Source organism: Choloepus didactylus, chromosome X (assembly GCF_015220235.1).
Source record: "Choloepus didactylus isolate mChoDid1 chromosome X, mChoDid1.pri, whole genome shotgun sequence".
Taxonomy (NCBI): domain Eukaryota; kingdom Metazoa; phylum Chordata; class Mammalia; order Pilosa; family Megalonychidae; genus Choloepus; species Choloepus didactylus.
The window spans coordinates 50,630,148-50,654,970 of record NC_051334.1 but is presented as its reverse complement, the minus strand read 5'-3'; the positions used below and the strand labels follow the sequence as shown (position 1 = coordinate 50,654,970).

General features: G+C 54.4%; 2 protein-coding genes across 2 annotated transcripts; both read right to left on the bottom strand.

Annotated features, from left to right (window-relative positions):
- Positions 1 to 276: 276 nt before the first annotated feature.
- On the bottom strand, positions 277 to 8,836 carry LOC119523609 (prickle planar cell polarity protein 3). Its single transcript, XM_037822418.1, has 9 exons — positions 8,666 to 8,836; positions 7,396 to 7,481; positions 6,399 to 6,582; positions 4,445 to 4,558; positions 3,967 to 4,104; positions 3,107 to 3,310; positions 2,829 to 3,015; positions 1,675 to 1,974; positions 277 to 1,096 (listed from the first exon to the last, which is right to left on the bottom strand). The coding sequence occupies exons 1-9, from the start codon at positions 8,705 to 8,707 to the stop codon at positions 501 to 503; spliced, it is 1,851 nt and encodes a 616-aa protein (XP_037678346.1). The 5' UTR covers positions 8,708 to 8,836; the 3' UTR covers positions 277 to 500.
- Positions 8,837 to 14,089: 5,253 nt separating this feature from the next.
- LOC119523521 (synaptophysin) lies at positions 14,090 to 22,050 on the bottom strand. The gene is given in 6 exon segments (XM_037822323.1): positions 14,090 to 14,410; positions 15,806 to 15,997; positions 16,671 to 16,866; positions 19,738 to 19,862; positions 20,723 to 20,788; positions 21,973 to 22,050. Coding segments are annotated over 6 exon segments (936 nt in total). The 5' UTR covers positions 22,009 to 22,050.
- Between the last annotated feature and the right edge of the window lie 2,773 nt (positions 22,051 to 24,823).

Below are 24,823 nucleotides of genomic sequence, written 5' to 3'. Positions count from 1 at the left end.
GCCAATCGACCCTTCTGGGTGTGGCCACATTTCTGCGTGTGCTTAGGTCGCCCTTCCTTCTGCAGTATCCAAAAGGAGGAACCAGTTCTGCCTCAACCATGCCCCACCTAAGCCATAAACTGAATGGGGAGGGTGCCTCAGGTTTCAGAACTCCAGGCCCTAGGTTTTGACCCTCTCCAAATAACCTCCTTGGTGTGGGGGTGGTTCTATGGAGGAATAAATAATAAACAGAGGGCTAGAAAATATGATAATGAATAAATTAATCCTTTGATGAAAGGTGGATAAACTCAAGCATCATGCCAGGGAAATAATTTGGGGGGAGGGGGCATCTGGAACAAGGAGGCAAAGAAGCCAGGTCTGTTTGACAACAAATATTAAATTATACTTTTCAATAACACAAACAGACAAAGGAGGGAGGGAGGAAGGGGATCTGTGACTCAGGTTTGGGGGTCACCATCAACACTGACTGGAGAATGGAGGCCACAAGGATTGCCTTGCCTTCAAGCCACGATGCAGTTCTTGTCTCGGGCCTGGCGAGGCATCCCTGGGCGCGGGTCCCTGGGGAGCGAAGGGGGTGGGGAGTTGGGGGTCTCTGTTGCAGGGTCCTGAGTTGACACGGGCCGGCGCAGGTGCGGGGGCAGTGGGATGCGTTCCCCCAGGAAGAAGCCATCGTCTTCTGAGGACTCGAAACTGGGGCTGGAGGGAGAGCTGGAGCAAGATTCCGAGTCAGACCCGGAACCCGAGTCACATTGATGGTGGCGACGTCTGCCGGGATGGCGGCGGTGGTGATGGTGGTGGTGGTGGTGGGGGTGACGGCGGCGACGGCTGGGGGCCCGGGGCGGGGGACTGCGTGGCCTGCGGCGCTGGGCCGGGGGTGCGCTCAGGGTCCGCCGGGGGCCTCCCTCAGACACCAGAGGGTCTCGGAAGCTGACTCGCGGAGTGCTCTGGCGGCCGAAGGCACCATCTTCGGGACGCGGATCCGGGCGGTAGGGGGACCCGGGGAGTGGTTCGGGGGCGTTGCGGAGCCCCAGCTCGGGCATGGAGTGGCGGTGAGGGGCCCCTCTCAGAAAGGGGGCGGGCTCTTCGGGGCCAATGGCTGGAAAGGGAGAGATGGATTGACTCCATGTGTCTGCCCCAGCACTCCAGCCCGCTCCCTTCCTGTGGGGAGGCCTGTGGAAGGGCCTTGTCTTCTCCCCTTCCCCCATCAGGGCTGGGTCGGAGAGGGGTAGGGAGTTGGGGGTCCGGGAAGTAAGAGGCTTGGTGTAGGCTGAGATTGGAAGTAAGAACGCAGGAGGAGCAGGACTGGATTCTATGTTGGGCGGGATCAGAGAATGGGGGCGTGGCTCCAGTGGGAAGAGGGTGGGGCATAGGCTGGAATAGACAAGTTTTATGACAGTGTGAGGGCGGTGCCTGGGATCAGAGGGTGAAAGGTCAAGGGCTGAGGAAAGGAAGAGGAGCTAGGGGTCCAGGAGGAACAAATTGAGGTAGGGGGTGGGCCCTTTACAGAAGGGGGCGGAACCAGGGCTCACGAAGTGGGCGCATTTGGGGCTGGAGACTCGGCTGAGTTGGGGGCGGGGTCGGCGTATTAGGTGAAGGGCGTGGGCGAGACAAGGGGAAAGGCAGGTTTTGAGGCAGGGGCGTGCCCTGGGCTGGGCTGGGCCCGAGGGTGCTCACCAGGCGCTGGCTCCGGGCTGGTTACTTCGGTGGCGGTCTCGGACGCTCCCTCGGCAGCCGAGAAAGAGGCCGCGGAGGCTGCTAGAGGCACCGAGACGGTGCCCGCGCTCCAGCTGCGACGGCCAGTTCGGGTAGCGGCGGGCTCCGGCCCGAGGCTGCAGGCGCGCGAGCAGAAGATCAGGCCACGGCGCGGCAGGAAGGGGCGGCCCAGCAGGGCTCGCCCGCAGCGACTGCAGCAGAAGCAGCGGTCCGAGGCGTGCCAATGCTGGCCCTCGTAAGCCATCTGGCCTTGGTCCAGGCCTGCGGAGACCGACGCGAGGGGGAAAACTGAGGCAGAGCTCCCGGGTTCCACCTCCACCCCTCCTGAATGGGGCCCTCCCCGGGAAGAGGTGGAGAATCTGAGACCGGGTGCCCCGGGATGTGCACACACATCTCTCCGGAATGGGGGGTGGGAGAATGCAGGAAAACCGAGGTTTGGCCCTGGCCCCAGCGTTCCCCGTCCTCCTTGTCTCCTGGAGACTGGCTGGTAAATGTTTTCCCCTCTCCTCCCTTTCTTTCCCAGGATGCCTCTCCCAGAGGGCTAGCCCTAAATGGGAGTGGGCATTGAAATCTGACATGGTCCAGACTTAGAAATTAAGGGTGACTTCAGGTGAAAGGTGAGTGAAAGACTGGACCTCGAGAATGAGGATTGGGTGCTGGGGGCAGGGCTTAGAAGGGAGAGCATGGCCTTGGTGGTAAAGGAGTGGGTTTTAGAGGGTAGGGTGTGGCTTAGAAGGTAGGACCTAGCCTAGGCTGCCGGTTGAGAGTCCTGGAGAATAGGGCACAGCTCAGGGTTGCAGGGACTGGGCTGAGGGTAGGATGTGGCCTGGTGGGCAGGGAATTAGAGAGCACTCTGGAGGTGGGCCCAGATGTGCAGTGGTAGCCTAGTATTGGTTAGGTGGGGTTTAGAATGCATGGCATAATATGCATAATGGAGGCAGGGGGATGTTGGGGGTGAGAGTGAGGGTATGGGCCTGCAGTGCTGGGGCTAGACATAGAGTATAGGGTATAATGGGGGTGGGGTCTGGAGGGTAGGAGGAATCCTGGTGGGGGCGGGTTGCTGTGGCCCAGCTGTCTACCCATCCTTCCCTCTTCCCAGTCTCATATTCACCCACCGATGTGCTCCCCGCAGCCATCACAGTACTCAGCGTGGCGGGCCTCGTAGCAGGTGCAGCAGTGGGGGCGGCTCTGACGCATGACATAGCGCTGGCCTCCTAGCGATGCTTCACACTCGAAGCAGCAGAAGTGACCCATGTGCCAGTGCCGGCCCTCGGCCTCCGTACACTCAGGGGAGAAGATGATCTGGGGGATGCAGGCCATCTGTGGCGGTCAGAAGGGCCTGCCCCTGGCCCCATCCCTCTCCACTCCCAGCCTGGGAAAGGGAGGCACGCACCTCATCACAGGCCTGGCAGCGCGGGCGCAGGCGTTCGGCATGGTGGCGGCCACAGTAGACCTTGCCAGTGTGGTAGAAGTAGATGAGGTCCACGAGCAGCTCCCGGCAGGTGGTACACACAAAGCACTGTGGGTGCCAGCAGGCGCCCAGGCCTGCACGGCTGGCAAACACTGCGATGTCCCCGCCTCCAATCTGCTTCCCGCACTGCCAAATGACAGACAGACACTGGCACCACCATCACCAAGGGCCACACTGGGCTTTCCTCAAGGAGGGTCTTTGTAACTGGCCCTGCTCATGGGGTAGCTTTGATACAGGCCATGCCCAGTGTGCGGGGTGGGGGTGGGGGGCTCACTGACATAGTCTCCACCCACAGGGAATTTAGCAACAGACGTCTTCTAAGTGTAGGATCTGAGGACAGCTTTTTCCCAACTGGGGTGGGGTGGGGGAAGCTTGGGGACAAATTCCTCCTACTATGGGGGCTCTATGGGTGGGTTCTTGAAGACAACTCCTGACCACAAGAGGGCCACAGAGACAGCACACATCCACAACCACTGCGTGGAGGAGAGGAAACCATAGAGGAGGTTCCACCCACTAGGACCTCTTTAGAGACAGACCTTGTCCAACAGTGGGATCTGAGGGACAGCTTTCACATACTGGGGGCCCTAAAGATGGCCTACTCACCAAGGTGGACTTAGAGACATTCCCTGCCCAAGATTGGGATCTGAGGGACAGACCCTGTCCACCAGAGTGAGCCCTAAAGACAGGCCACGAGGCCTAAGTCTCCCCAGGGCCCGAGAGAGCTGCACCTCAGGACTTGGAGCATAGGCACTGCTCACTGCGCAAGGCCCTCCATGGCTTACCTCCTCACAGATGGCCCCAGTGATGGTTACCGGGAAGATGCGCACAGTGCCACGACCCAGATTTTCACGCTTCCGCTGCTGGCTGAAGGCCCTGAGTTCTTTTTTCTCCTCCTCATCCAGCGCTGTGCAGTATTGTGCCTGGGAGTTAGGGGAAGGGGGGGGGGGGACGTCTTCCAAGCTCCTTCCTTGATGCTTGCCCCCACTCTCTTCCAAACTTCATCCATCCCCAAAAAGTCTACTTGTAGATATTTAGAAGGTACCTCCTGTCTGAAATACCCAACCCTTACCTCTTCTTCCAAGGCCCAACTATGGTTTTGCCAAGGAGTAGCCCCTGTTTGCCCCTGCTGGTTCAGACCTTTCACCTCAGATCAGCTCACCTGGTCCTCTTCAGATCCTGCCCATTTCTTCCCAGCTCCCCTGCATTTGCCAAGGCCATGCCCCCTGCCTGAGATGCCCTTTCACTCTTCTCTGTCCTCACCTCACTGTCATGTGGGGGGAGCTGGTGCAGCAGCTGCTTGATCCTATATTTCTCCCCGGGGCTGTTGACATAGGGGACTTTGTCCTCTGGGAGGCAGCTGAAAAATTGGTATACCTGGGAGGACATGAGGGATGGGGAAAAAACAATTGAGACTAGGGATGAGGTGAGATGCAGAAGGATGGTGGGTCTCTACTTTGAGAAAATTAAAGTCATCAGAAGGGATCATCTACTGACTCCCCCCACCTCTCCTTCCTACACGATTAGTTTCCCCTCCAGGCCAGTTCATTTCCATCAGCTCCCAAATCTGCCGAGAGTTCCCTCATGGCCTGACCCCACTTCTCCCTCCAGCTGCTGTCCCATTTTTTCCTTTCCCTTTACAGAATTCCTCAAAAGAGTTGTTTGTACTTGCTGCTTCCACTTCCTTTCCTCCCATTCTCTTTTGGTTCCACTCCCATCAGGCTTTCACTCCCACCCCTCCTCCAAAGCTGTTCCTGTCAAGGTCATTGATGATGCCCACACTGTTAAAATCATTGTTCAGGCCCCAGTCCCCATTCGAGTTGACCCATAGGTAGCCCCAGACATGGCTGATCACTCCCTCCTAGACATACTTTCTTCCCGTGGCTTCCAGGACACCACATGTGCCTAGTTTTCCTACTACCTTATTGGCTGCTTCTTCTCTGTTCCTCTTTTGGTTCCTCCTTGCCTAGCTGGTCCCTACATGTGGGAGGGTCCTAGGGCTCAGTCGTTGGTCCTCTTCTTGCCTGTCTACACTCTCTTGAGAATTATATCCAACCATATGGCTATAAATACCATCTATTGGCTAATGGCTCACAAATGCAAATTTCTGGCCCTGATGTCTCCCTTGAGTTCCGGACCACATCATCCTGTTATATGTCTAACGGGCTTCTCAAACTCAAGATGTCCAAAACCAAACTTACAATCTTACCCCCTCAGACTTGCTCCTGCCTTGCCCTTCCTCCTCCATCCTTGGGGTCACCTCTGACTCCTCTCTCTCATCCCCACAAATGCAGCTCTCCTTTCAAAATATATCCAGATTGTGACCACTTGTCACTACCTCCACTGCCAGCACCATCATCAGTCACCCGGGCTTTTGCAGTAGCCTCTTCCTCGCTGGTCCCCCTGCTTCCACTTATACCCCTAAAGTCCATTCTTCACTCAGCAGCCAGAGGGATCCTGTTAAATCATACGACAGACCCTGTCTCTCCTCTGCTCACCTGTGGTTCCCCCCTCTCTGACCTCACCTCCAATCAATCTCCCCTCACTCACTCTGTCCCAGCCACACTGGCCTCCTGGCCATTCCACAAACATTCTGAAAAACATGCTCTTGCCTCAGGGCCCTTCCCTTTGCCTGCATGGCTCTTGGCCTAGATATCTGCATGGCTTCCTTCCTCACCTCCTTTAGGGAAGCTCAAACATCATCTTCTCAGAAAGGCTCACCTGGGCACCCTATTTACAATTCTAACACCCTAGTCTCTCTCTCTCTCTCTCTCTCTCTCCCTCCTCCCCACCCCTGCTTTTTTATTCCATAGCCCTTACACCATCTGGCGTATATTTACAGATTTGTAGCTCCCTTCTGGAATCTAATCTAGTGGGTAGATATACTTTGTGTGTTTGGTTCACTGCTGTGTCCTCATTGTCTAGAACAGTGTCTGACACAGAGTAAGTGCTCAGTAAATATTTGTGGAATGAATGAATCAATGGAGAGGAAGTGAACAAAGTGCTGGGATAAAGCCTGAGGTAAGGGGTAGAATAGGAGTGGGGTCAACAGACTCAGTGAGGTATGGGGGGCTGGCCACCCCCAGATCAGAGGGGTCAGAAGGACACTCACAGTCTGACCACACACCCTGGCTTGGCTCCAGAAACAGCCTAGCAGGTTTCAGCACCCGCCGGAGTGCAAGAGAGAGACAGAGAGAGTGGCCGGCCTTCTGGTCACCTGCTCGGGCTTGAGGCCTGGTGGTACCCAGGCATACTCCTCGGAGGCACAGCCTGAGTCATCGTCGGAAATGGAGTGGAGCTGGAAGTCCGAGATCAGCCGACACATGATGCGTTCCAGGTCCACAGGCACTGCGTGCACCGCGTGCTCCTCCCGCGGGCATTTGCAATGCTGGCAGATCTTTCTGAGGGAGCCGGGTTGAGGGTCAGTTACCAAACGCTGCTGCCCACCTGGACCCCTCGGCAGCCAAAGGAAGCCGAACTGAGGGGCGGTGATATGCAGATCATCAGCCCGAAAGGGCCCTGGGGCTGGGGGCGGAGCTGAGAGGAGGTGGGGCTGTGACCCGGGGGGTGGGGCTGTGAGCCTGGGGGCGGAACGTGAAGGGATGGGGCTGTGGGGTCTCAGGGACATCCCCTGACCTTTCAGCTCTGGGACTCGGGCCAGGTTCTCGCGGACAGCGGGGCCTGAGTAGGGGCGCGCCCCACCCTCCCGGGAGACCGAGATTAGAGTTATAAATCTAGAGGCTTCCCCTCAGAACGTTGCCAGCAACTTTCCCTAGAGGTGGGGCTTTAGCCCGTGATGAGGCTCTGAGCGTGGGAATAGGAGCTGTGATATTTTGCGAGACTTTTTGGGTGCAGGGCTCCAGTAGGAGGCTAGGACACTGGGTCCGGGAGAGGAGTTCTGAGCCTAAGCCGGGTGGGAGTGGAGGACAGTAGGCGGTTCTCTGCCTGGGCTGAGAATCTCCCTAGGGATGGGGACTCAAAGGCTTGGGGAGGACTCTCCCGGGGGCGGGGCCGCGCAGCTGGGTGGAGCTTTCCAGGGAACGAGACTCTTGGGAAAGAGTCAGGGGACGAAGCTCTAAGTCTAAGAGTGAAGCCCTTTCCGCCAGTGAGCTCCGTCTGTAGGCGGAGTTCAAGCATAGGGGCGTGGCTAAGCCTCTGGGGGTTTTCCCCGAGGGCAGGGCTCCCACAAAGGCCAGACCCTGGGGGTCTCCTACCTCCAGCCGTGCAGCAGGAAGCCGGGACACTGCTCCCGGCAGGAGTTGCAGGGCTGGCCGCGGTCTGGGTCCTCTGCCTCTGGAGGCTGTAGTGGGCGGGGTAGACGCGGAACCGGGCGAGGCGCGGGGGCGGGGAGGGAGAAGTCAACACCCGCCTCTCGACTCCAGAGCCAGCGACCGCACGCTGGGGCCTGTCCCACCAAGGCAACGCTGGGCAGGCTGGGACAGCGCCCAGAGCGCGGGGAAGGAGGACACGACCGAGGCAGAGGCGGGGCAGCTGAAGCCACCTCCCTATAATTCCCCTCCCCAGGCCGGCCTCGGACCTCCCCACCCAGCCTTGGACACCTCCCACCAGTTTCGGACCCCTCCAGACCTTAAACATCACCCCCACCCCCCGCCCCAGAACTCGGAATATTCTCCGCAGAGTCCTTAATCTGGGCGTCCTCTCCCCACCCACGAGGCCAGCAGCACTCAAATTCCACAGCATTGGAGTCCAGAGACCCCACCCTTCCTTGGGATCACCACATGAGCCCGGCCTCTCCCTTCAGGAGCTCAGGAGCCCCAATTACCTGTCCAGGTCAGAATCACCTCCCCCAAGCCCTGACTTTACTCCTTCATGCCCAAGGAATTGGGGACCCTCCCCCAGGATCTCAAGAGGCCCCTGCTCCATTCAGAAACTCCTACCCCGAGAAGCCTTGGCCCTCACCCTTCAGATCCTAGGACTCTTCACTCCTTCTCTGAACCACCAAAACCAGACCCCACTTTCCTGCATCAGAGATCCCCAAAAGAAGGCCTCCTCCAAAAGAAGAGAGAGATCCTCCTATCTAGGAAGTCAAAAGCTGCCTGGCTCAGGCAGAAGCTCTCTCCCCCCAAATCCCAAACCTTCGAGCTCAGCATTTAGGCATCCCAGGAGTGTAGGATCCCACTCCTCAGTCCATGTTCCCCCAAGGAACAGAGAATCCCCTTTCTTCAGTCAGGCCATCCCTGCTCAACCCAGGACCCCACGACCCAATCATTTAGTTCACAGAATCCCTTCCTATAATTCACTGGAGGGGGGAGCATACTAGGTCCCAGAGGTGCTGATAAAAGTGTGTGGAGAGATTATCCATCCATATGCCTTCAGCAGCCCCATCCCTCGGGTCTGGGAATCCTGGGGATTGAGGTCTCAACGACCCTCCGTGGAGGGCCTCCACGCTATCCCTATCCCCTGCCCCCTCGCCTGGGCCTCAGTTTACCCCTGGCCCCCACCACTGCCCTGAGTATCGCTCACCGCGCGCCCCGAGCGGCGCCTTCGGGACCCACGCGCGAACATGGCGCGCCCCGGCGGGGTCAGGCTGGGCCAGGTCAGGCGAATGGAATTCTCACGGCCACCGGGCGTCCGGCTGGGCAGCTCTGTTCCGTAAACCTGACACCGGCATGGGAGGAGCGCGCCCCGCAGAGCCCGACCCCGAGGCTGTGGTCTCTCCCCCGCTAAGGCGCCCCCTGCCTAGAAGTGAGGGGCACGCAGCCGAGGAGCGCCGTACTGGACAGCCCCTTGCCCTCCCGCCCCTGGCCGGAGTCGGACACCAGAAGGCACCGCCCCCAGGAACCCCACGTGCCACGTGGCTTCTCACGGGGCCTCTCACCGGGCATTCTAAGGCTTGAAGGCTCTATAATAGGGGGATACCTGACTGTATTTTAGTGACCTGACTATTGTATTGACACAACGTGTAGATTTATCTTGAATGTTTATTTGGGTAATTTGGGAGAGGGGTTAAAGCCATTTTTTGGCCCCCTCCCCACCGGGATGTTCCGAGGGTCTCTTTCGCCTGGATGAATGCTGCGAGAATGGTCCCTAACCCCATCCGCGGCCCCAGCTAGTGCTCCCTCGCCCCTGCCAGAGAACCAGATTTTTACACCTCTGCTCCCATTTCTGTCCCAGTACCAGGATTATTTGAGATTATGGGGAAGGGCTAAAATCACAGGCCAGGTTCCGAGGCCCTCTTCTCCGCCCCCTCCTTATAGCCCCAACTGTCTTGCCCCCAAGTCCTCTCCCTGCCCTGCTCCCATTTTTCTTTCTCCAATCAGATATCCCCTTCTCTGAGCTCAGTCCCAGAGCCAGGAGTCTCCTCGGCACTCCCAGGCTTCGCTGAGTCTCAAGGCAGGGAGAAGAGGGTCCCCGAGGCCGCGCTCAGAACTCGGGCACCAGGCCAGGGTCTCTAATCAGACACCGCGGCGGTCAGCCAGGCCTCTCATCTTGGGCACCGGCGACCTTCCCGCCCCGTCCCCCATTACGCACATCCCTATCACTTCCCGCCCCTCCTTGCCCCGGGGAGGGGTAGGAGGCAATGAATTAACCAGTGACTCACCCTAGCGTCCCGCCTCCCGACCTTACTGCCTAGCTGGTCTCCCGGTGGCGTGGAGGCAAGGAAATGGAAAGACAGCAAGGTCTGAAGAACAATAGAAGGGACGGGGGGGTAGGGTGGGGCTTCCCAGTGAAGTATGGGGATACTCGAACTCCTTGGGGATTTGAGGGGAGGACTTCACAGGGGCTGGGCTAAATGACAAGAATTAGAACTAGGCCCTGGAGAGATTCGGGATGCGGTGCCCAGTAGCTGCGGCAGTGGGCAGGGCTACTCAGAGCGTGACTTAGCTTTGATGGGTAGGCGAGGCTTCACAGAGGATGGGGCTCGGCCTTAATACTGTGGGAGGGGCCTAAAACGGTCGAGAAACTTCAAGGGCGTCCAGCATGTCCGGGGCGAAGCCTTCTTTTGCTTTCTCTCCCTATCTCTCCCCTCGTTCCGCACCCCCCGCCCCGACCGCAAACAAAAAGACACCGAGAAGCCAGAGCCGGGTGGACTAGGTGATTGAGGAGTTTATTTGGGGGGAGGAGAATTAATCACATTTGTTCTTCCTCGGGGAGGGGGGTCTTCAAACAATACCGGGGGGGGTGGAAGGGGGGTCTGGAGGGGAGGGGCCACAGCCAGACAAAATGGCAACACACAGTCACAGGCACTACCGACGTCACAGACACAGCAGAGGGTGCAGGATAGGGGCTCCAGACCGGGCCTCCAACCACCCCTGGACGGGGAGGGGTGTGTGTGCAGAGGGAGGGGAGAGGGAGGGGGCAGGGGAAGGGTAGGAAAGGGGTTGGCCAGCCCCACAGACCCACTGGCTCTGTCCTTTGATTACCTAGCTGTCCCGTCGCAGGGGGATGGACAAGAGTGTGGGGGTGTTACTTTCTGAATCCCACCCCTCACTCTCCAACCCATACTTCTCAGCTCTTCCCAGGCCACCTGGGTCCCCAGCCTTCACCAGGGGCATTCCCCACCTCTGCAACAAAGCACATTCTGAAGCCCCCAGGCCAAGCACCCCCTTCCCTACTGCCCCAGCCGTCCCACTCTGAAACATATTTTCTTCACTGTCCGATTGGAGGGGTCTGCCCCCTTCTGAAACCACCATTCACGCCCCACTCTAAGCCCTACTCCGTCGAAAACTCAGACTACGACTCTGAATTCAGAGACTGTCTCTCAAACCCACTTCTTTACTTGCACAAGATCTGTCCCCTTTGGAATCGAGTTAAGCCCCCTCAACGTTCCAAGCCACACCTCTTGCATAGATCCAGGTCCCAATCCAAGTCCTGACCACGCTGGAGCCCCACCTCTCTAGAACCCCGTCCTCACCCTTCTTCCAAGCTTGTCACCATGCCCCCGAGTCATAGCCATCCCACAGAACCCTGTCCTACTCCAAGCCGGTCCCACCCTGGAGCCCACAAGCTGCCTCGCTCAAAGCCCCGCCCCTTCTCGAACCACGCCCCCACCACCCTTCCAAGTCCCGCCCCCAGAATGCTCCAGGGCACCCCTCTTTAGATTTCAACGGATGTGGAACTCATATCCCCTGCTGACTAGCTCCCTCCCCTCCAGTGCTCCCCTCCAAGGCCATTCGTGGGTCCCAAGTTGCTCTCTCCATCCCAAGCACCCCCAATCTCTTCCTTTCTCCCACTGTCAGGATTGAATTTCCCCTAATGGCTCCTGTTCAGGCATTGCTGGAGGAACCAAGGCCAGAGTGGGAGAAGGGGAGGGTGTGAGGGAAGAGAGCCTGAAGTCACATGTACCTTCCCCATACAAACAAGGTCTGTTCCCTCCCTGTCCGCCTTCTAGCGCCCCCCCCCCCACAACCTCAGGGGACAGGGCCAGGGAGCAGCCAAAGGATGCAGGGGAAGGGGCAGGAATAAGAGAGGGGCCCATTTAAGTCCAGGCCACTAATGCATGAGGGGAGGGGAGTGAGGGCAGGGCTCAGACAGATAAATAGATATTTATATATAATATATATATATATATAAACAGCAAAGACAGGGTCTCCTGGCTTGAGGGTGGAGACCTGGGATGTGGGGGTGGGGAGGGGGGCAGGCCTTCTCCTGAGCTCTTGCCCACCCGTGGGGTCCTCCAGGGCTGCACTGACCTGTAGAGACAAAAGACACAGAAAGGAGAGGGAGCCCAGGCACAGATGGTGCCCTCAGGGTGGGGCTGGGCTACTATGCCTTCGCCCTGGCTTTACCTTTGCCTGGCATGCCATTTTTCCTTTCCTTCTGCTTGCATTCAAATTCCTGGAGTCAGCTTCATCCCAGCTGCCCCTACTGGAAGATATTCCTTACCTTGCCCCCACAGTGGGTTAGGTACCGAAAAGATTATGCCATCCCCACACCCCCCAAGAAAAACTCCATTAATAGATACCATTCTAGTCATTGGGAATAAACTATATTGGATAAAACAAAGATAACTGTCTTTGTGGAGCTTATATGGTAGCAGGGAGGGACAGACTTCAAACAACAAACACGATGCATAAGGGAATCAGCTGTATGAATAAGGGGATAAATGAAATGGAAAAAACAAAAAGTGTAACAGGGGAAGGAGGATCAGGTGTGCCAGCAGGGCAGATGTGAAGAAAGAGTAAAGGAGGTGAGGGAATGAGCTATGCAGATAACTGGGAGGAAGAGCACTTCAGACAGGGGGAACAGCCAGTATGAGAGTCATGGGTTTGAGAAACAGCAAGGAAGCCAGGGGAGCTGGCATGAATGAGTAAGGAGGAGAGTGGCAGGAGGTAATGTCAGAGAAGTAGGTAATGAGGTGATATAGGGTCTCGTGGACCAGTTGTGAGGTCTTCAGCTTTTACTCTGGATGGGGTGGGGGTGGGGGTTTCTGAGCAGAGACCAGTAAAATGAGGTACAATGCCCCATGCTATGTGGTTTCCACTGTTGACTCAATAAATGTTTCTTAACATTAAATAGGGCTCTAGATGATGGGTGTGCAGCACGAATAAGACATGGTCACCTCCCTTAGTCTAGTGGGGGAGGCAGTCAATAAACATATAAGCTGATAATTGCAGACTGTAATAAAGAAAAGCACAAGGTATCATGAAGAGAGATAATAAGGGGGACTTGTTTCAGACAAGGTAGTCAGGTCTGAGTAAGTGACCAAAAGGAAGATACTTTTGAAGATACTTTGATAAGGTGATCAGTGGGTGTGAGTGTGAAAGCCCAGGCAGAGGGAAAAGCAGGTACAAAGGCCCTGAGGTTGGATTGTGTCTGACACGTTTGAGGAACACTGAAGTGGCCAGTGAGGCTGGAGCAGAATGAGTGAGTGGGAGAGGTGGTGGTCAGCGAAGTGACCAGAACTAGATTCGGTAGATCCGGTAGAGAAGACTTTCTGAGTGAGATGGGAACTATGGGAGAGCTCTGAGCAGAGGAGGGCCGTGGCCTGGTGTAGGATTGAACAGGATCCCTCTGGACAGCTGTGAGCAGAATAGAAAGGGAGTGGGGGTGCAGGTTGGGTGGAGATCAGTGTAGAGGTCTGGGGGAGAGATGACAGAAGTGAGGGGATTATGCATATATTTCGAAGACAGAACCAACAGGAATTTTTGATGAATTATATGTGGGATACCTAATAAACTCATCCTTGCCCTTTCCACCCTGACCAACCTAGTGCCAGAAACTACCTCGACCACGTGTTGCCACCTCCTCGCCTTCACCCTCCATCCCATCCCTCTGCTGTTTCTCTTCTCGTATCTGCCTATGGAAACCTCACTTCTATCAGAAAGCCAGCAAACCTCTCTAGTGCCCCCCACCTTCCCCAGCGGACCCTCAACCCTGGCCACCCAGTCCCTCTCTCCTCTTTGAAATTCCACACCATCTCCCTCATCTCAAAGGTTGGGAAGAGGAGGTAGACGCATCACCTCCTCCTGGATAGGTAAGCTCGGCTGGTCTTCGTAACCCGAGACCGTTTTTCCTCACCATCAATTGACCTCAGCACCTGTTGGCTTATTAATCACTTCTAATACCCACCCTTCTCTTCCCTTCAGTGGCTCCGGCGCTCCTCTGATTCTCCAATGCACGAGCCCTTCCTGCTATTCTCTCCTTTCATTGGTTGTTCGGTCCGCTTCTCTCTCCCCTTCTCTAAAAGCACGGCCCTTTTACCCTTCTACCTCTCTCCCATTGGCTCTTCATTCGCCTTCAAACCCCTGCTCGCCACTCATTGGCTGGCTTTTTGCTCATGGCATGTAGCTCCGCCTTCCTATTGGCCCCTTCATACTCCGGCCCTTACTTGCGAGCAAGAGCCCTTAAGTGCCCATCTCCTCCTGCTTCCTATTGGTTCACTGACCCGCCCGTCTCCTTCCTTGTGCCCTCCTTGGCCGCACCGCCCGCCCGTCACTCACCAGACTACATCTGATTGGAGAAGGAGGTGGGCGCACCCTGGGGGCTGTAGCCTTGCTACCCATAGTCGGCTTGGGGCCCGTAACCACTGCCGCCAGCGGGCTGCCCGTAGTCGGGCTGGTAGCCGCCTTGGGGCCCGTACGAGTCCTGGGGCCCGTACCCGCCGGGGCCCTGCCTGTAGCCCGCCTCTCCGTAGGCGTCTCCGGGCGCTGGTTGCTTCTCGGGGGCACCGGGAGGCGCGCGCAGGAATGGGGCGGCCCAGCCTGTCTCCTTGAACACCAACCACAGGTTGCCGACCTAGAGCAGCAGGTTCAGGAAGCCCAACACCTGCGGGGAGATAAGACCCGGCGGTCGGCCCGCGCCCATTGCCTTGGTGGCTCCGGGGAACGTCGACGCCGCGCGCGGGCACCGCGGGGTGAGAGGTGGACCCAGGGGTTCCCGGAGGGTGGTGGCTCCTAAAAACCCGACCCTCCGAGTCCCGGCGCGTGAACGTCAAAAGCGCAGACAAATCACCTTGCGGAGGTTGGGGGGGGGTGGTGGTGGTGACAGTGTTAGAATTCAGATTCCCGGGATGTTGCAGTCTATCAGTATTACATATATACGTATTTGCATATATATATATATACACACATGTGTAAAGCACAGTAAACATACATTTGTAATATGTAAGCATAGACTTTATTAAATATATAGATAAACCACTTATAGATTTACATATGTATATAAAATATATGTATAAATACACATGTATAAAATTATACTTCTATATTAAAATATAAATATGTGGAATTTGTATTAATATATAAAATATAAAACACTTTAAATACCCTGTACTATATATCAAGCCCTCTTCTAAGCACTTTACTTGTAGCTAGCTCATTTGAAATTCAGTTTTGAGACAGGGAGTAATGTCTTCATTTTACAGTTGTGGAAACTGAGGCTAAGAGAGGCTAAGTTGCTCAAGGTCATACAGCCAACAAGTGAAAAACAAATTGGAATCTTAGCATCCTGAAGAAATATATATATATATATACATTATACATATATATATAATATATATATACACACATACACTATACGTGTGTTTTTGTGTATATGGATGTATATAATCCATATAAAAGGTATACATCTGTGACACCTATATACGACTTACCATGTGCCAGGCCCTTTTCTAAGCACTCTGTATGTTATCAGTTCCTAAGTACTCCACTTCAGAACAGGACTGATCATTAGTCTTCAATTTACATCCTCAAACCAAGGCCTGAGAGGCTGCTTAACTAGTTTTAGGTCACAGAGCTTGCATATGGCAGAACTGGGATTTGAACCCAGACAATCTAATTCTGGCCACTAGGGGGCGTGTAGGTGGAAACATTTCAAGTTAATCCTTCGTTTTGCACAGGAGCAAACTGAAGTCCCAAGAGGGGCCTGAGTTACCTGAGATTCTGCATGGCTAGGCTGAGCCTTGGATCCAGGTCTCCCAAACCTAATTTGGACAGACGGTCTCAAGGTCCTCCCTTGGGGACTGCCTGTGACATCAGTGATTACAATCGCTAACTCATCCTTCAAGGCTCTGTTGCTGACCTGCCTCCTCTAGGGAGCCCTCCCTGATTTCCCTGAATTCTCCTCTCGTTCTCTCTCTCCACCATAGCCCCTGGCAGACTACAAGTTTCCCAGCCCCACCTCACCCCCTCCAGCCAGACCAGTCAGCTACCCAGGGCTCACCACTGAGGTGTTGAGGCCAGAGGTCACGGGGTCCCGCAGTTCCTTGCATGTGTTCCCCACCTCGCGGCAGACAGTCATCTCCTTGATAATGTTCTCTGGGTCCGTGGCCATCTTTACATCTGACAGCCCCTTGGCCCACGCTGACGAGCTAACCAGCCACATGAAAGCGAACACTGCTGTGGCCAGAAAGTCCTAGGATGGGCAGGTGTGGAGGGAGAAGGCATTGTGAATGGGCTGCTTTGAGCTGGGCCATGGGGCCTCCTCAGATCACAGGCTTTCGGTGGGTGGGTGGGGTTCCCCTAAAAGAGGCCTGTCCTTCCTCTGCCCTGTTCAGCCTTGAAGCCCCTAGCACTGTCACCTGAAGGTGGCCCTCTCAGCTAGGCTTGCATGTGTGTACATGACACGGAGAGTGGGAGTGTGATTGTGATATGTGTGTGGGGGTGTGGGAGGGTTTCCAAATTGGTGGAGAGGAGTATGTCTTTCCCCTCTTGTCTGCATGTATGAATTTATGTCTTTATGTGTCTGGGATGAGGGCATATGCAAACATCTGGGTAGGAATTGGTGTGTCTGTGTGGCAAGGTGACACGCATGGCTGTCACAGCGGGCCTATATGTGTTCTTTTCTTTGATCTAGAGTGTGTGGTTGGGTGAGAGTTGGCAGGTTCATAAGCGCGACCTGTCTGGGACTCTGTGTGGGCTGTGAGTGCATCTCTGTTGTCCCCGATGCCCACTGGGGACAGATGGCAGTGGCGGCAAGCATAGTTTGTGATGTGTGCTTGGGTGTGGGTCCATTTGGGATTCTGTATGGCCTATGAGCATAGCTTTGTCCTTGAGGCCCCTGCTTCCAAGTAGCTGTGGGGACTCACCAGCATGGGTCCTTTGTTGTTCTCCCGGTACTTGTTCTGCAGGAAGATATAGGTGGCCAGTGCTCCCATGGAGTAGAGGAAGGCAAACACGGCCACCGTGACAAAGAATTCAGCTGATGAGGAGTAGTCCCCCACCAGGAAGATCTCAGTAGTGCTTCCTCTGCAGGTGGGTGCCTTGAAGTACACTTGGTACAGCCTGCGGATAGAGGTGGGCACAGGTGGCCCAGCCCGAGAACTCCTTCACACACACACACACCACCCCAGCCATGGGTCCCCCAGGTTTTGACAAGGTCCCAGGAAAAGGAGGAAATAACCATTCACAGGCCACCTACCGAGCACCAGTCACATTTCATTGCTTGCTCACCACATCCTAGTGAGGTAGGTGTTATTCATCCCTCACTCCGGCCCTGCTCCTCTGGCCTCTATGCTGTTCCTAGAACATACCAGGCACCCTCCAGGCTCAGGAGCTTTGCACTGGCTGTTCCCTTTGACCAGGAATGCTCATCTGCTAGATATACGCCTGTCTTACTCCCACATCTCCTTCAAAACTTTGCTTAGCTGTCATCTCAGTGAGGCCTTCCCTGCTCTCACTATTTAAAAATTAAATTGAGCCGTTGATTGTATACTTTGGATGGATTGTATGGTGTGTGAATATATCTCAATAAAATTGCATTTAAAAAATAAATTGAACCCCTCAGCACTCCTTAGCCCCCTTTCTTGCTCTATTTTTCTCTGTAGCACTGATCCCCAACTGACATCCCATGTATCTTATTTATCTTGATTTTTGTTGTAGCTCCCAGAGGGGAGGCTTTGTCTCTGCGTGTGTGCTCATGCACACAATCAATGTTTATTGCCTGTACAGAGTCGGAAACAGAATCAGCTCAGGGAGTGGATTAACTTGCCTAAAGTCACACAGCTGGTGTGGAAATGGCAGAGTTGGGATTTGAACCCTGTGTCCTCCCCCCACTCCACATCATGTTGATTCTTTGTCCCACCCCCTCTTCAGGTCCCCAAGAGAAAAAAATGTATGCATAGCGGAGGAGAGCCCCAGAGACTAGAAAATAGGAAGAGACAGACAGGAGGATAGAACGGATCCTGGGACAGGATAAGGGTATGGGATTGGGGGCAGGAGGGGCAGATTGGGAAGGCATCCTAGGATTGAGGCCTTTCCTGTGGTGGGATGGAGAAGGGGGTTCTAAGAAGAAAATGTGGGATGTGTGGGGGGGGGAATTGGGGTGGCGTTCCAAAGCTCTGGTCTCAGATTGGAGGCTGGAGCCTGAGACTGCAAAGAGTGTGGGCCCCCTTGAGTATCAGAGGTCCAGAGGGAAGTGCTGAGCCCTTTACATAATTGTCTCATTTAATAACCCCTCCCTAAAGCAGGCATTATTCTACCCATTTTACAGAGGCGCCAACAGAGGTTCAGCAAGGTTAAGCTACTTCCCTAAGGTTGTACAGTTGCTAAGTGGTGGAGCTAGGGGTTGAATCTGGGTCACTCTGTTTCTGTGTTTCTCGTGGGCTGGGTTGGGGACAAAGGGTGTTCAAGAGGAATTAGGGGTTCGGGGTGGGGGGCGTCTCAGGGCAGTGGAGTGGAGTAGGGTGGATCTTGGTCAGGGGGACCCAGAGCAGGGATTTTTTTCCAGGACACCTGTGGGTAAAGGACAGATCCTCAGGCTCTGAGGTCCTAGGGGTGGGAGGCGTGAGGGTTCATGGGGTGGGGGGCGGCTCCTGTGGTCTGGTGGATTCCCTAAGGGCCAGGTCTCAACTATGTCCCACACTGCTGCCGCCTACTCCTCCTTCCCCAAATGCTCTTCTCCCCGGCTTGGCTTCTGTGAATGGGTGGATCCCTGGTTGCCTCCTGGAGCCTCCTCTTCTTTTGATCATTGTTTAGGGCCAGTGCTAGGCTTTCATCTCTTTTCACTGTCCCCTCCCCCACCATCATATCCCACCCACCCCCATCACCTGAGCCTATATTTAACCTTAGGGCTTAAAATTCCCCACTTTCCAACTCAATCCCTGACCTATTTCCTGAGCCCCTTAAATTTATTTCTTTTTCACATACTGTATGCCGGGCCCTCTCCTCAGCACTTTACAAGTAATGACTCATTCAATCCTCACCACGTCACCCACCTGTGAGGAGGGCAATATTATTCTCCCCTTTTACAGATGAGGAAACTGAGACCTAGAGCAGTGAGGGGATTTGTCCAACTGGTGGTGACTAGATTTGAACCCAGGGCCTTGGAAGCCTCGACTGAAATTGTGTCTGTCTGTGGGTCTCTGTCTCTCCCACCCCTATAAGGTGAAGGTCTCTGCGAGGGCAGTGAACCCGCCTGCCCCGGCTCACTCTTGGGTGCCTTGTCGCCTCCGCATGGTGCCCAGCACACAGTAGGAGCTCAATAAGTGTCAGAATTTCTTTAATAGGGTTTGATCATTCCCTATCTAAGCAGCACTCCTTCATTATTCTCCATCAGAAAACCTTGCCTGTGGATCCCCTCCTTGAATTTCTCCCGATCTAGAACTATCCTCTTTATTCATTTTGTCTATTTGTACCCCGTGAGGGGCGGGGTTTTGGTCTGGTTTGCTCACTGCTGTGTCCCCCAGCACTTTGAGCAGTGCTGGGCATATACTAAGTTCTCAAAAAAAATGTGTATGGAATGAACTAATGAATGAATGAGGATTGAATAATAATATGGGCTAACATTAAATGGAGCACCTACTGCATTCTTATTATCTATTCAGATGATGTTATAAATAAATCTATCTACCTATCTTACTTTTGAATCTTGTTTATTGCCTGTTCCTCCCCGCCCTTCCTCTCACTCTAGAACATAGCCTGAGGGCACAGCCCATGTCTCTCTTGCTCATCACAGTATCCTAGATGTCCAGAGCAGTGCCAGGTACAGGGTAGGTGTTCAGTGCATATGTGAGGTCCTGAGCAGGTGCGGCCTCCTGCGGTGGGGGCTGGGCGACTGCCACCAGGGAGGGAGGAAGTGTTGGCCCATCCAGAACACCCCGCCCCCCCTCCTTCCAGATCTTTGGGGATCCCTGGGGTGGGGGAGGGGGGGCGCACCTGAAGGGGTACTCGAACTCGACCTCGATGTTGAGGTCGCTCTTGGACTTGTTGGCACACTCCACGCTCAGCCGGAGCTCTCCGCTGTAGCTGCCGCATGTGGCAAAGGCGAAGATGGCAAAGACCTTGGGTAGCGGGAATGGGGTTGGCCACGGTGAGCCCGTGTGCACACGTCGGGGGGTGGCCGAGGTTGCCCTCCTCTGGACAGAGCAGGGGCCCAGAACAATCTACAGCAGATGGAGCCGTCCCAGCCCCCACCCCCTAATCAGGGCTCATCGGGTCACAAGGCAAGCTGATTAGGAGGCCGTGGGGTGTCTCTTCCTGCCTTTCTGGGTCTCTACATCTCACTGCTCTGATCCCCCCACTGTCTTCCCTCCCTCCTCTCTCTCTCTCTCCCTGTCTCAGTCTGTCTCTTTCTCCCCCTCCCCGCATGCCATTTTCCTGGCTTTCTCCCTGTGTCTATTTCTCTTTGCCTGTCTGTTCTCTGTGTGTCTCTCTCGGTCTCCCTTTTCCTTGTCTCATTGGTTTGTTTTCCTTTCCATCTCTCATCTCGGTATCTCTTTTTATTTCTCAGTATTTTCATCTCTCTGTACATCTTTTCTCTGTTTCTCATTCTGTCCCCTTCACTGTTTCTGGGTTTCTCGGGCTTTGCATCCCCCCACCCCCACCCCCCGCAAGCGGCTGCAGGCTCCGCCTCCCCGCCCCTCCCTCACTTCAGGAGGGGAGGCAGGGAGTCACAAAATGCCACTTCGTAATGGGGGTACCCTCGGCCCCATGTGACATCACAGACCATCCTTTCCCTGGCCCCAACCCCCTGGAGCCAGTCCCCCCTTCCCCGCCTCCAGCCGCCTCCAGCTGCCCCCTGACACCCGACCCGCCGGGATCCATTCCTCGTTCCCCACCCCTACTCCGCCCCTGCTCTTCTGGACCCCAGTACCTCCCCCTCTCTCCCTGCACTGTCCCCCAAGGTCCGGCCCATACTCACCCACTGCAGCACCTTCACGAAGCCAAGGGGTTCCTTGACCACCCGGAACTGACCCCCGGCCACCAGCTAAGGAGAGAAACGACGGGGAGGGGGTGGAGTTGTGGGGGGTGGAGAGGGAGGTGATGGGCTAGGCCCTGGGGATAGGGCAGGTGACTCGGGGAGGGGGTGACATTCGGAGAGGGGGTGAGGAGAAGGTGATGCTTCAGGGAAGGTGTGAGCACCAGGGACTCTGAGGTGAACACCCCTGAGGTTCAGGACAGGTAGGGAGGTCTGGGGAAGGTTTGGGGTGATGGTGAGTCAGATGGCGACGGGGTTCAGAGATGAGGAAGATGGGGATGGGATCTGGTCTAGTTAGGAAAGGGGAGATGGTCGGAGACGGTGTGAGTCAGATGGCTAAGGGGGTTCAGGTGGGGAGGATGGGGAAGGAGTTGGGGTTCATTAGGGTGGGAGAAGGGGTCTTGAATGGTGAAGGTGAGTCATACTATAAGGAGTCGAGTTGGCTAGGGTGGGGGAGGGGTCTGCAGTGGTAAAGGTGAGTCAGATGGTGGCGGTAGGGTCCGAGGTGAGGATGGGGAGGGGTTGGTACTGGTTAGGGAGGGGGTGAGGTTCTGAGATGGTGAAGATGAGATGGCGGAGAGGGTCTGGGCTGATTAAGGAGGGGGAGGGCTTGGACATGGCTTCACTGGATATGTGTTGGGGGAGGGGAGACTAGGGGTTTTGGAGAAGCCAAACCGGATCGCCCCCCCCCCCAGGTCTGCTTTGGGGGTTGCGGAGGTCACCTACCGAGCTGTCGTTTTTGTTTGGGAAGGGCGGGCACTAGCCCTGCCACCCCCCCATACCTCGCCTCCACACCTTCTGTCGCTCTATTTCCTAGCTCATCCGCAGCAACACCCCCCCCCACACACACACACAGCTTTTCCTTCCACTCTCCCCTCCTCCGCACCCCTTGCCCTCACCCCAGCCCCGGGGCCCCTTTTCCTCCCTTCGGGGTCGCCAGTGAGGAATGGGGCTTCTGGCGGCCCCCGCTGCGGCAGTGAGGACTGCCCTCGCTGCGGCATTGAGCGCACTCATTTTCTCCACCTCCCCCTTCCTGCCCTAGCCTGCCGCAAATCCCGAGCCCGTCGCCGGGGGCTGCGGCTCCGCAGTCGGGATCCTGGCCACCACCACCTTTCAAGAGTCCAAGGGCTCAAGCTAGCCCGGCCGGGCGGGCGGGTAGCGGCGGGCTCTGTCCGCGGTGCTGGAGCGCATACCTGATTCACCACGTCCATGTCTGCCAGCAGCAGCATCAGCAATGCGGGGGGCGGGAGGCGTCTGCTAGCAAGGGCGGGCGCGAGGCACGGCAGGAGGGGCACGCGATCGCCAGAACAGCCCAGAAGGCTGCCGCCCCGCCCCTCGCCTCCCCCTCCTCTCCGGCCGCTGTGCAGCTGCGCAGTGCGAGCCCAGTCGAGGTCTCCTCGGCCGCCATTCCAGTCTGGAGGCTGGATCTCTGAGACTGTTATTCTCTCTGAAAACATAGCTAGAGGTCAGGGGAGAGGAAGACCTCTCAGTCCTGTAGGGTGACATTTTGCCAGGCTCTTTTCTGAGTTTGTTAAGTTTGTTCACACGTTTAATCCTTACAACAGCCTTATGTGGTAGAGAGACTATTATCACACCCCCCCCCCATTTTTACAGATGAAGTAAATGAGTCCCAGAAAGATTAAGCGACTTGCACAAGATCACTCAGCAGTAATTGGCAGTGTTCAAAGTCCCTGCAATTTAAACATAATTTAAGGTCTTGAGGATTCCTTCTCTTCGTTTTAAACACATCCTAAAAACTCTTCCCCTTCCAACCATCTCCCCCATTTCTCTCTTGCCCATCTCCAATTGTCTACACTTTATGTCCTATTTATTTGTATTTATTCCTCAGCCCTCTTTGAATTGGACTATCCTTCTTCGTGCTACTAAAACTAGTCCCACCAAGGTCAAAATCCAAAAGATAAAATACAATTGGGTCTTAAGATATTCAATCTCACTCGTACTAAGAGAAATGCATATAAAAACCACTAAGATACTGCTTTTCATCTTTGAGGCTGATGAATATCAAAAATGTTTGATAATGCTCTGTTTCAAAAGGTTAGTCAAAAACAGGCATTCTCATAAATTTGCAAGTGGAAATTAAATTGGTATAACCTCTATAGAGAGCAATTGTTTAAAAAATCTACCAAAAATAACACATTTATATACTGTTTGGCTCAGCATTCACACTTCGAAGAATTTATCTTATAGGTAGACTCATATATGTGCTAAAAGATGAATATATTCAATGATACACTGCAGCTCTGTAATATGAAAGAGAGACACTCCCTAAGTACTCCTCAGTGCAGGCCTGTTTAAGTAAATGCTGATAAGAGCCATAAAATGGGGGTACTATGCAGCTGTCATTAACCATAATATCAAGATAAGGAATGATAGCCATGATATTTAGTTATGTACAAAAATGCAAGATGCCAAATGGGGTGGAATTTGTGTACAAAGAGAAGGGAGGGAATTGTATCATAATTATAGAGACAAGAGCTAACACTTAAATTGTAGCTGTTTTGTATCAAGCACTGTTCTGAGAACTTCAGATAGATTACTCAGTCCTCACAGCAACCCTATGAGGCAGGTACTACGACTAACTTCATTTTACAGCTGAAAAAACTGAGGTGCAGAGAGATGAAGAACTATGCCTAAGGTCACACATCTGGTAGGTGGTGGAGCCAGGATTCAAACCCAGGAAGCCTAGCTCCAGCGCCTGTTAGTCTTAACCACCATGCTGACTTACCACAGCAGCATCTTGTACATATATGAAAGATATCTGATAACACTGGTTGCCTCCAGAGGGAAGGGGAACTTTTCACTTTATATCTTTGTACCTTTTGAATTTTGAACCCTCTGAATGTATACCTATTTAAAACACACACACACACACACACACAAATTCATACAAATATCTAATAGACACTTCCAACACTTCCGAGCTGTTGCCTTACTGGGGCAAGCAGTATACGAGCGGGTTAAGAGCATGGATTTTGACACTCAACTGCTTGAATTTGGAGCCCATTTCTAATATTTAGTCCTGTATGACCTTGGGCATACAAGATAGTTTAATAATGGAACCTATATGGTTGTTGTACTGACTAAACAAGATAATCATTGTGATGCACTTAGCACCAGGCCCCACAAATGGTTCATTTTACCTCCTACACATCTCTGGGATCCACTCACTTCTCACCATTTCCTCTGCCACCTCCCTTAGCTAAGGCCACCATCGTTTCTGCCAATTTTAGCATCTTCCATCTCTTCCCCCTCCCTTCTGTTTTCAGCACAGCCGTCAGGGCGTCTATTTAAAATGCAAAGTTAACTATGTCACTACTCTGCTCAAATCCCTCCCATGGCTCCCCACTTGCTTTCGGGAAAAATCCCACAACTTGGGGCCTGGATTTCAAGGCTCTGCATGATCTGGACCCAGGTGACCTCTCCCACTTCATCCTTCAACATTCCACCTTTCACTCTCTATGCCCTGCCTATGACTTGCTGTTCCCACTATACACCAACTCAACCACTTCAAGCCTTTGTTCTTGTTATGGACAGCAGGGCCAAAATTCCAACTCATATCTCAAGGTCTAGTATAAAGCTCTATTCTGTGTTTTAGCCTCCAATTCTGGCTCCCCCCCCCCAAATTTCAGACCTGGCTCTATTGACCCAAATCATGCAAATGAGAAGCCCTTGCTCTGATAGCTGGAAGGATAACCTAGGGCCAACCCTCCTCAGTGGGGTCCCATCCTGTGCCACTCCCAATGTTGCCTCCAATTTTTTTGGTGTGGAGCAGACTACCACTTTGGACAAACCCTGTCACATCTCTAAGTCAGCTCAGTTTGTTCCGAGGGAAACCCAGCACAGTGTCAAACATACAGTAAGTGCCTGATAAATCTTCACAGGATGAATGAGACTCCAAAGATTGGGCAGTGACCAAAGGCAGGACAGGAAGCAGAAATCTGGGATCTATGTGGGAGGAGAGTGGGCTACTTTTAGGTGGTCTCAGGAAAGCCAGGTGGGCCCTGCGTATCTGCCTTTGTGCTG

Bases quoted from the DNA above. Each gene is read 5' to 3' on its own strand.
- LOC119523609 (XM_037822418.1), bottom strand. From the start codon at position 8,707: ATGTTCGCGCGTGGGTCCCGAAGGCGCCGCTCGGGGCGCGCG. The intron at 4,105-4,444 runs GTGAGGACAGAG...CCTAACTCCCAG, and splicing joins TCCCCCCACATGACAGTGAG to GCACAATACTGCACAGCGCT. The intron at 3,311-3,966 runs GTAAGCCATGGA...GTCATTTGGCAG, and splicing joins CTGGGGCCATCTGTGAGGAG to TGCGGGAAGCAGATTGGAGG.